This window comes from Arachis hypogaea, chromosome 10 (genome assembly GCF_003086295.3).
Source record: "Arachis hypogaea cultivar Tifrunner chromosome 10, arahy.Tifrunner.gnm2.J5K5, whole genome shotgun sequence".
Lineage (NCBI taxonomy): Eukaryota > Viridiplantae > Streptophyta > Magnoliopsida > Fabales > Fabaceae > Arachis > Arachis hypogaea.
The window spans coordinates 93,490,241-93,499,541 of NC_092045.1; the positions used below are offsets into that span (position 1 = coordinate 93,490,241).

The 9,301-nt window shown below is 32.8% G+C and overlaps 2 protein-coding genes across 2 annotated transcripts; both read right to left on the reverse strand.

The window, feature by feature from the left end:
- Positions 1-690: 690 nt before the first annotated feature.
- LOC112715962 (deSI-like protein At4g17486) lies at positions 691-2,773 on the reverse strand. The gene is made up of 3 exons (XM_025767804.3): positions 2,300-2,773; positions 1,932-2,219; positions 691-1,309 (listed from the first exon to the last, which is right to left on the reverse strand). The coding sequence occupies exons 1-3, from the start codon at positions 2,436-2,438 to the stop codon at positions 1,062-1,064; spliced, it is 675 nt and encodes a 224-aa protein (XP_025623589.1). The 5' UTR covers positions 2,439-2,773; the 3' UTR covers positions 691-1,061.
- A 1,383-nt stretch (positions 2,774-4,156) lies between these two features.
- On the reverse strand, positions 4,157-4,588 carry LOC140175706 (uncharacterized). The gene has a single exon (XM_072204244.1). It carries the CDS (start codon positions 4,586-4,588, stop codon positions 4,157-4,159), a length of 432 nt encoding a protein of 143 aa, XP_072060345.1.
- Positions 4,589-9,301: the final 4,713 nt, after the last annotated feature.

Consider the following 9,301-nt stretch of genomic DNA (forward strand, 5'->3'; position numbering starts at 1 on the left):
TCTCATGGTTACTACTGTCCAATTGATTATGTTAAAGCCCATTACCATATAAATTAAAGCGGAAGCCAGAGCATCTGGTCCTCTAAAATCTCATCCTCGGATATTTATGCCTTCTTTGATTACATAAAAATCCCACCCCATTCCCCCGTCAAATCAAAGATAAATACGAGCATTTACGCATTACAATTTAAACAAGACTCACAAGTAACAACCCCTAATTCTTTGTTTTTTTTATTTAACTTATATAGAATATAAATAAAAATGAGCATTATAGAAACTTTGAGCATTTGTTACCCAATACGAAATATATTTAACCACATTCAATCTTTAGACATGTGATGTTATGCGTTTTACAATACAAAGACAAATCATGATTCCCTGCTTTTACGTAGGTTGAATACTTGAATTATAATTTGACGGCCTAAAAGATTACAGTGATAGAATCTGCTTGGCTAAGATTTTCTCCGTGCTGTAGAGTGATTTAAGAATAATATCAATAGGACGGATTTGGATCCTTAAAGTTTGAATTTCACTTTGGAAATTTAAGTACAATCTCTCACCATTTATTTCATAGGTGGGATTAAGAATAAATATGAAAGAGAAACTATTTAAGGGTAGAAGATCACACTTTACTCTCTAAAATGAAATTCAAACTTTAGAAGACCCAAATCCCAATAGGACAAACCTATGTAGAGATAAAGGAACTCTTCATTCACTGAACTGAAGAAAGCAAGCATTTAAAAAATAACAGTGACAAAACAAAGCAACCATTACATAGTAGCTATAGCCACTATGGCAGAACAGAAAGATGGAGAGCAAGATGAACAATTTTCCTACCCTGTTCAAACCTAGGTTGCTCACATTTCACATAGTTCCTTAAAGCCCTACATATTCCAGAGACTTAAGAATTGAGTGCTGCAATAGATTTACTTTACTGTTAAGATTGAACCTGAAGGAGCACTAATCAAAGATGAAGATGGCGGAAGGCAATGCCTTTGGCCACTACTTTTAATCACCGAACCTCACGGCATAGAGACTTTGAATTGAGTGCTGCAATCGATTTACTTTACTGTTAAGGTTGAACCCGAAGGAGCACTAATCAGGGACGAAGATGGTGGAAGGCAATGTCTTTGGCTACTACTTTTAATCGCCGAACCTCGTGGCACTGATGGAGGATTGGAGGAACCCTCGTACCTGCTTGATTGACTCCTCATCTTCTTCTTCTCTCCTTCCTGAACCTTTTCTGATGTAACTTGTCGAACCTTGGTGTCGTTAAGCCCCGGAGGAAGAACACAGTTGCAGAGAAGACCTTCAATTTAAAAATCATAACATGATCGTAAATGCTAAATCCTTTCAACAAGCCCTCTTAGATCAAAATCTCACTCACATGTATTCAGGATTTCTAGATTAATTTTTGGAGATAGGGCATAAAAACATGAATCACACAAGAAGTGCATATCAGAACATAGTATTTATGAGAATTAATCAATTAACAAATGAGTTGATTCAAGTAAGAGCTACGAGAAAGAAAAGGTTAATCTGAAGGGTAAACTACCCTTTTGACATGTGAAGATTAAAAAGACCCTAACTTTTAGGGACTGGATAATGGTATTGTCATAAAACCATTTTCCTTATGAATAATTATATCTCTAATACAATCCTTTGCGCAAAAACTTCTTTTGGATTTTGCGTGAATATTTTACATAAGCTTTCATTGGCCTTATGCTAAAATTCATTCTATTGGATAAACAAAAATGGAACTTTAGACCTTTAGGTCATGCAAACTTTGACACCATGAATGCACTCCCCCGAAGCAGATGGGAAAAAACACATTTAGCTATATCTCTGAAATCCAGAATGAGAAACATAGGATTTGAATTATCATGAGTCGAGCAGAAAATGAAATGCAAGAAGCATTGTGTGTTGGTTACCGAGTCTAGCAAGTCGATTAACCCATCTAGGGATAGATTTTCCGGTTAACCTGAGGCAAACATCGTTGCAAAAGTGGTTGCAATTCTTGGAGATGAGGTGGTAGGTGTTGCCAGAGTAGTGGTGAGCAAGCTTCTCCATGAAAGCCCTAACATCTTTGGGGCCCAGATCCGTTGTTCCTATGAATATCGATTTCCTGAAAGTGAAGCCAGGGCAGTGCCGTGGCTGAACCTCGAAGATCCCCGTCGTATCGTGCTCGTGCGCACCGAAACCATATTCGATTCCATGAACTGCTCGCAGAAAAAACAGAATTAGGAAACAGAAATTGAAGAAAGAAGAAAGCCAAAGGTAGGGTTAGTTAGGAGATTGCCTTGAACACCAGAGTGATAGACACCGAGGCCAAGCCAATATGCATAGCCGTTAATGGGAGTCAGATCGTACACGTTCAGATAAACCGGCACTGTGCCCGGTTTCTTCTTCCCCGGCACCGTCACCAGTTTCCGCAGCATAATTTCTCTTCTTCTTCTTCTTCTTCTTCTTCTTCTTCGGAGGGAAAATTCCAGAATAACTTGCTTTGTTTCTTCACCCAGCTTTCGCTTTTTTCATTTATTATTACTATTATTATATCGTCTCTGCTCTCCACAGCCAACTGGGTACCACACTATTATTCATCACACACTTATTATATCCTCTCAGTTTCTTAGGATTTGTTAGAGAAACAACTTTTGGAGGATTTTATTTCTCTCGCAAATTTATTATTCAAATGCCAAATATTTTTTAAGTTTTTTATAATTCTTTAAACTTTTTGGAAAAAAATTTATTTTTTATTTATCTAAATTCTTATATTTTTATTTACTTTTTTATTATTTATATAAAATATATGCTAAAATATTTAATAACCGATTTAATAACTAACTTTTTATATGTACTATTATTTTTGTTATTTATATCTATTCATATTCATTTCAATAAATTCTTTTAAATTAAAACAAAACATATAAAAATCATTTCATTTTTCTTTATTGTTTACTTTAAACCAATCATGTTACATGAATTAAAAAAGTTTTCATCCACCAACCAATTATTGTATGGAGGTGTATTTAGTATGCATAAAAGATATTGATTAATTTTATATCAAATTTAATTATTTTAATAATTAATTAAAGAATCTCTCTCTCTCTTTCTCATATATATATATAAATTTTGATGTATTGACAGTGTAAAATATTTTACACAGTTATGCAAGTAATTATTTACGCAATCAATGTAAAAAGTAATTATTTTTGCTGGTATAACGTAATTGAATGCACGTGTAAAATTATTTTACAGTGACAATGCATCAAAATTAAATTATATATATATATATATATATATATATATATATATATATATACACTAGCAAGACACTCACGTTATGCGTAGATAATACAAATGTAGTATATGATAAGATGAAGTGAATACGTATTTGGTTTTTTATTTGGTGTTGAAAATCGAAGAGCACCATTATGATTTAGAAAACTATATGTAAATTCTAAAGTACTAAGAACCGATTTATATAAAGAAAAAAATGATAGATGAAGAAGTTGATATTATTCTGTTATCCCTTAGTAATGTTTTGATGATATGAATAATAGAAAAAAATAGATGGCATATATTCTGATGATTGTGATTGAGTAAGATTACCTAAGTGAACAATATGAGTCTTAATCCCTTAATGATAAGATATCTAATATCTCATGTGACAAGATTTCAAGTATTTAAAATTGAAGATTTTGATGTTCTCGCTCGATCGGTAAGATTGAGCTAAATATAAGAAAATTACACATTATGATATAAATTGCAATAAGAAAATAATTTTGATGAAATATAGCATTGTGATTGGCAATGAAGTCACAACAATGTGATCTAAGGAATAAATTGCTTTTTATGAGCAAAAATTCATATATATATAAATCATGAAAGTTTTAAACAATACCTGATGTTAAATGCATTGTCATATATTTCTAAAGACTTCAGAGTAGACAACATTCTCAACCTTGTCTGTGTTTTCATCATGAGTAATTAGAATTTTCAACCCTTTTTTATTTGTCACTCTTGAGATGGCAACATAAAGTTGCCTGTGTATGAAAATAGGTTTTTTGAGTAGCAAACTCACGTGGTCCAAGGATTGTCCTTGACTTTTGTTTATTGTCATTGCGTAAGAAAGCATCACAGAAAATTGTCTCCTTTAGAATCTAAATGGTAACCTGACATCTGACGGTGTGAGCGTTATTCTTGGAATGACGACCTTATCGACATAATTTTTGGAATTTAACAATTTTACCTCGATGACTTTTTCTCCAAGTATTGTAATTATCAACCACGTACCATTGCAAAACCCTGGTGAGTGATCAATGTTTCTAATATGCATAACAGGACAACCAACCTTTAGCTTCATTTCATGATTTGGAACCCCTAAGAACCTAATTATTGCTAAAAACTCCGGTGTGTGGATGGCTTCAATTGCATTGACACCTCCCTCGGAAACACATGTATTGGAACCAACATACGTCTTGCATTCATTGTTGTTCAATGCAGTCAGGTAATCATTCACCTCATCTATGACATTAATTGTAGGAGCTAAAATTGCTTGACCTTTTAAGTGGCTTTCATTAGCCATGTTACCAATTTAATCAGGATATATTGCTTCAATAATTCCTTGAATATAATCATTATAATCAGTGATATGGAATTCAGGCAATATTTTTGTCATATTACATCTATCAGAGGTTCCTTTAGATTTTTCGTTTCTAACATGAAGAATACATTTAGGAAACTGCTTTAAATCTTCTACTTGACTATCTGTAGTCATAGATTGCAATCGCATGTTTACGGTGAGCCTTAATATTTCATAATGTTGCCATAGGTATGAGGAGTTTAAAGACGCATTTACGATGTCTTGTGTTGTTCCTTTTGGGATCATTGGCAAGATTTGCCTAAAATTCCTACTGAAGACAATTGTTTTACCTCCGAATGGCAATCGTAGGTTCTTATCATCATTGGACCTCATCAAATCTCTCATTGTCTTATCCAATGCTTTGAAGCAAAATTTTCTCATCATAGGAGCTTCGCCTCAAATAATTAGCTTAGCTGTTACAATTAATTCTGCTAATGGACTTCCTTGCTTGATGTTGCAAGTAAAGAACTCATCTGGAGTTAATGGTCTGGCAAGCCTAGAATGTGCAGTCTGACCTCCAGGTAACAACAGAGAAGGAATGCCGCTAGATACAACAATTAACACTATTTGTCCATTTGATCTTAGTGCGGAAGCTAAACTTTTCCAAAGGAAAGTTTTTCCTGTACCTCTATGGTCATACAAAAAGAATACACGTCTATGTTGACTTTCTGTAGCATTGATGATCTTATCATATACCCTCCTTTACTCTGCAGTTAATTTTGAGAGGTAGTCATTGTGTTGGCCTTCTAATATGACACGATCATAATTTAACTCATCAAATATCATTTTATTTTGCGTTCTAAGATGGTTGGTATCTCGTGATGGAAATGGCATCGTAGGATAATCTCGTAGGCTTTTCCCATTATTGTTCAGTATTTGCTCAATCTCAATTAAAGTTAGTTCCTTTAATTCTTCATCACTAAGAATCAAATCTAAAATGATGACAAAGTAAAAATATTATTTATTATTGAAGATGAAAACATATGGCAGATAAAAAAAATAATAGGAAAATATATTGTCAACATTTTAAACATGTCAAATTTAATTAAAAGGCTAGTTATTGCAATCCTTTTCTTACCATATAAGCCAAACATAACTCTATGATCATGCAAAATTCCATCATTTAATAGCATGGCTATTTTTCCCCAAATAGCTTCAAGTCACACTTTTGAGTTAGATCACAATAGAATCACAAACAATCTTCTCAAATAATGACCTGAGCTCCAATGAATTGCTTCTTGAATGGCATCAATATGTTTTCTGTCGTCATCAAGCAAGCCACGTGCATAGCATGCATTTGGAAATGATGAGTAGATGACGCCATTGTAAGTTCGGAGATCTGCATAGCTTGTTAGTCCTTTTATAATATTTAAGCAACAATCTTAAATGATATAACTCACCGGATGATGGTGGAATGTAGATCATCCTTTGAATCACGTGATGAGTGTTCTTGGGTTGCCAAGCTCGAGGTGAGGATTTCCAAATAAACTTGCTTGGAAACTCGTTATAAGTTAGTTCTCTAGCCTCATCATATTCTTTATTAGCTGTGAACCAAGCTAGGAACATTGACTCTTTAACAATCGCCTTTACAATAGCTTCAACTAATGATTCATTATCTATAAACAGAACAGGTTGTTAATTTGGCAGATGAAAGCTAAGCCTCTCAACAAATGGATTTCTATAGTGAATGTCATAGAAAAATATCCTCCAAGTATCTTCACAAGGAGATATATATTGGCAATCGTAAAACATTTTCACTTCATCAGCTTCTACACCTGCTTTGCCACTAATTGAGTTTGAGGAAAAAGAGGTTGTGACACAATCACTTCACTTGTTTACATATTTAAAAAAAATACTTGATAGATCTTGACTGGTTATAACATTCAACATTAATGTGAGCACAACATTTTAGCAACAACAATCTATTATGTGGTACGATGTACCTATTATCAAGATGAATTCCTGACACTTCCACTATGCGTCCATTATCTCGACGCCTATAAACAGGGTAACCATCTTCGACAACTATAGTGACTTGATTTGACGTATGCAACACCGTTCCTCCATGCAAGGTGAACTTGGTTTTTGCTAATACCACATAGACCATGAAGCATAAAACTCTTCAAAGCTTCCTAATATTCATTGTCAACATCAGGATCTGGAATTTCAACACAAATGATTTTGTTTATATCTACAGGGATTAGATATTTATCTTATTCATGCAAGAATAGTAATATATATATATATATATATGTGTGTGTGTGTGTGTGTGTGTGTGTGTGTGTGTGTGTGTGTGTGTGTGTGTGTGTGTGTGTGGGAGTCCCCTCTTTTGGAATTCTAATGTATAGATAATTGAAGAAAAAAGACAGAACCTATACGGTGTTAACATTTGTAAATTTGAATCATCAATCAATTTGAACCAATGTGAAAATAAATTTGCGAAAAATTTATGAAACTTTCATACCTACTCTTGTTGCGCCAATTAATTTGTTGTATCTAAGATCCTTAATCATCTTTTCTAATTTAATTTTGAGTAGTCTGCAAATCATGTCTGGCCTGTCTTTTAATTTGAGTTTATGCTTAGCACAGTACCGTTGTATTTCATCTTATTGCGGATTGCAGGTGAAAGTGATGAATAAATCTGGATAGCCGACACATCTACATATTGTCATGGTATCTTGATAATTTTGTATCATGTATCTTGGCCCATCGGTAAATGTTACTGGCAATATTATTCTCTTTCCTTTTGACGCAGCATCAGTCTCGCTATTAAAAACATCTAGAAGTCCATTGTATATTTCAACTCTGCAGTCGCTTTGGTGGGTGTAAATATATTTCAACCTAGCACTTTCAACCATCGAGAATGCGTCAACTAAAAATTGTTCGAATAAGTGATGGGAATGTAAAAGAATACCATTGTGTGAAGGTTGATCTTGGATTCAAAATGTGAAAAAGTCCTACGTTGTCACATGCTTATCTTTATCTGTCGAGTTTTTCTTTACTCTGTTCAATACAATATCTTCTCTCCATCCATCCTCACCATAAGGGAATAGAAGAGAATATTGTAAGGCTAGATAAGATGGGTGTAGCTTTATAATTCTTTGAAGTGACCCTGATTTAGTTTTGACAATTATATCTCACTCTTGTGTATATCCGTCGAAATCATTAACAATTAAGGCAGCAACCTCAGAAACCAAAGGCAAATTATATCTCCTTCCATCTTTTCCTCTTTTTCCTATGAGTCGAAGGCAAACAGATGTTGTAGTGTTGGCTGCAAATGCATCACGGCAAGTCGGAAAGACTTTGCAAGCACATTATGGTTGTCCAACATAGTCTTGAAAGTAGAAATAATATTCGTGTGAAACTTGTTCAATTGATCCCTTAAGCTAAAAATAACAGCCAAAAAGTAGGTTAATATGATTGTTTATTGGAATTTTTTTATGCATAGAAGTTGCTCTATTCGAGCATTTAATCAAATTGTATGGAAATTACCTTACAGCAACAATTTTATTTTGTATCTCATTTTTAGTATCATATATATATATATATATATATATATATATATATATATATATATATATATATAATTGTACAAATTTTGCTATTCCTCTTTTCTGGTGGAAGCAAGCTCCCCATTAAATGATAGTTTTGGCCGTGCAATGAAGGTTAGGGGCCTACGACTTTGATGAATCGACCTTTCTATCTTGCCTCCAAATGATGTGAAAATAAACATGCTATTGTAGCTCCTAATATTCGATCGAAAATATTTTGCTTTTTTATTACTATCAAAGAAAAGCTTCCTTAATGACTCATGAGGTTCTTACATCATAGGAAGTTGAACTTGACGTTGTTGACAGCATAAGGTGAACTTTGGAAATTTAAGATTATAATATTTTTTCATGTGCTCTTCATACCAGAATAGAGCTTTGCAGTATTGGCATGTAAAGTTGGGATATCCAATATCCCAAAAAACTGCTAAAAAGAAAAATTAATTAGTTAGTGCTTGATAAAAAACTAATTTTTTAAAAAATATATAGTAGTAAAAAAATTAAGAAATAAAAAACTGTTATCTATCATTATTCAATTGAAAATGAAGCACTAATTAAAATAAATAAGCATGCGTTAAAAGTGCACTGATAATAATTATAAAAAATTTTAGTTACAAATATTCAAATTATAGAATGTACATATGTTAAGACTATTCGAATTGCACTTTTTGGCCTAAGTATTCATGTATATGTTAATTTACATATTACATAATCAATCTCTAAGTAATACAAAAGTTATTAAAATTCACTATATGGTGTAAATAATTTATCTCTTCAAGCATCACGCAGATCTGAATCCTTTATTCGTTAATTATATATGGTCAGGAATAATTATTTTAGTTACATTGTAACTGCAACGACTTATGAAGTATATCTATTGAAATGTATACCCATTCAAATATATATGTATTATTATATGCTATTATATTAAAAATTATATCTATTAAACTACTTAGTAGAAAGTTCTATCGAACTGAATCATGCACATCGTTGAATGACAAGTTAAGGCCACTCTATTATTATATATAAAAATAAACTAAGTTCATAATTTGAAGTTAAATTGTTATACTGACACAATTTATGCTATTAAAGCTTCAAAGTTAGATTC

Bases quoted from the DNA above. Each gene is read 5' to 3' on its own strand.
- LOC112715962 (XM_025767804.3), bottom strand. From the start codon at position 2,438: ATGCTGCGGAAACTGGTGACGGTGCCGGGGAAGAAGAAACCGGGCACA. The intron at 2,220-2,299 runs GCAATCTCCTAA...TTCTGCGAGCAG, and splicing joins CTATCACTCTGGTGTTCAAG to TTCATGGAATCGAATATGGT. The intron at 1,310-1,931 runs GTAACCAACACA...TTTAAATTGAAG, and splicing joins TAATCGACTTGCTAGACTCG to GTCTTCTCTGCAACTGTGTT.
- LOC140175706 (XM_072204244.1), bottom strand. From the start codon at position 4,588: ATGGCTAATGAAAGCCACTTAAAAGGTCAAGCAATTTTAGCTCCTACA.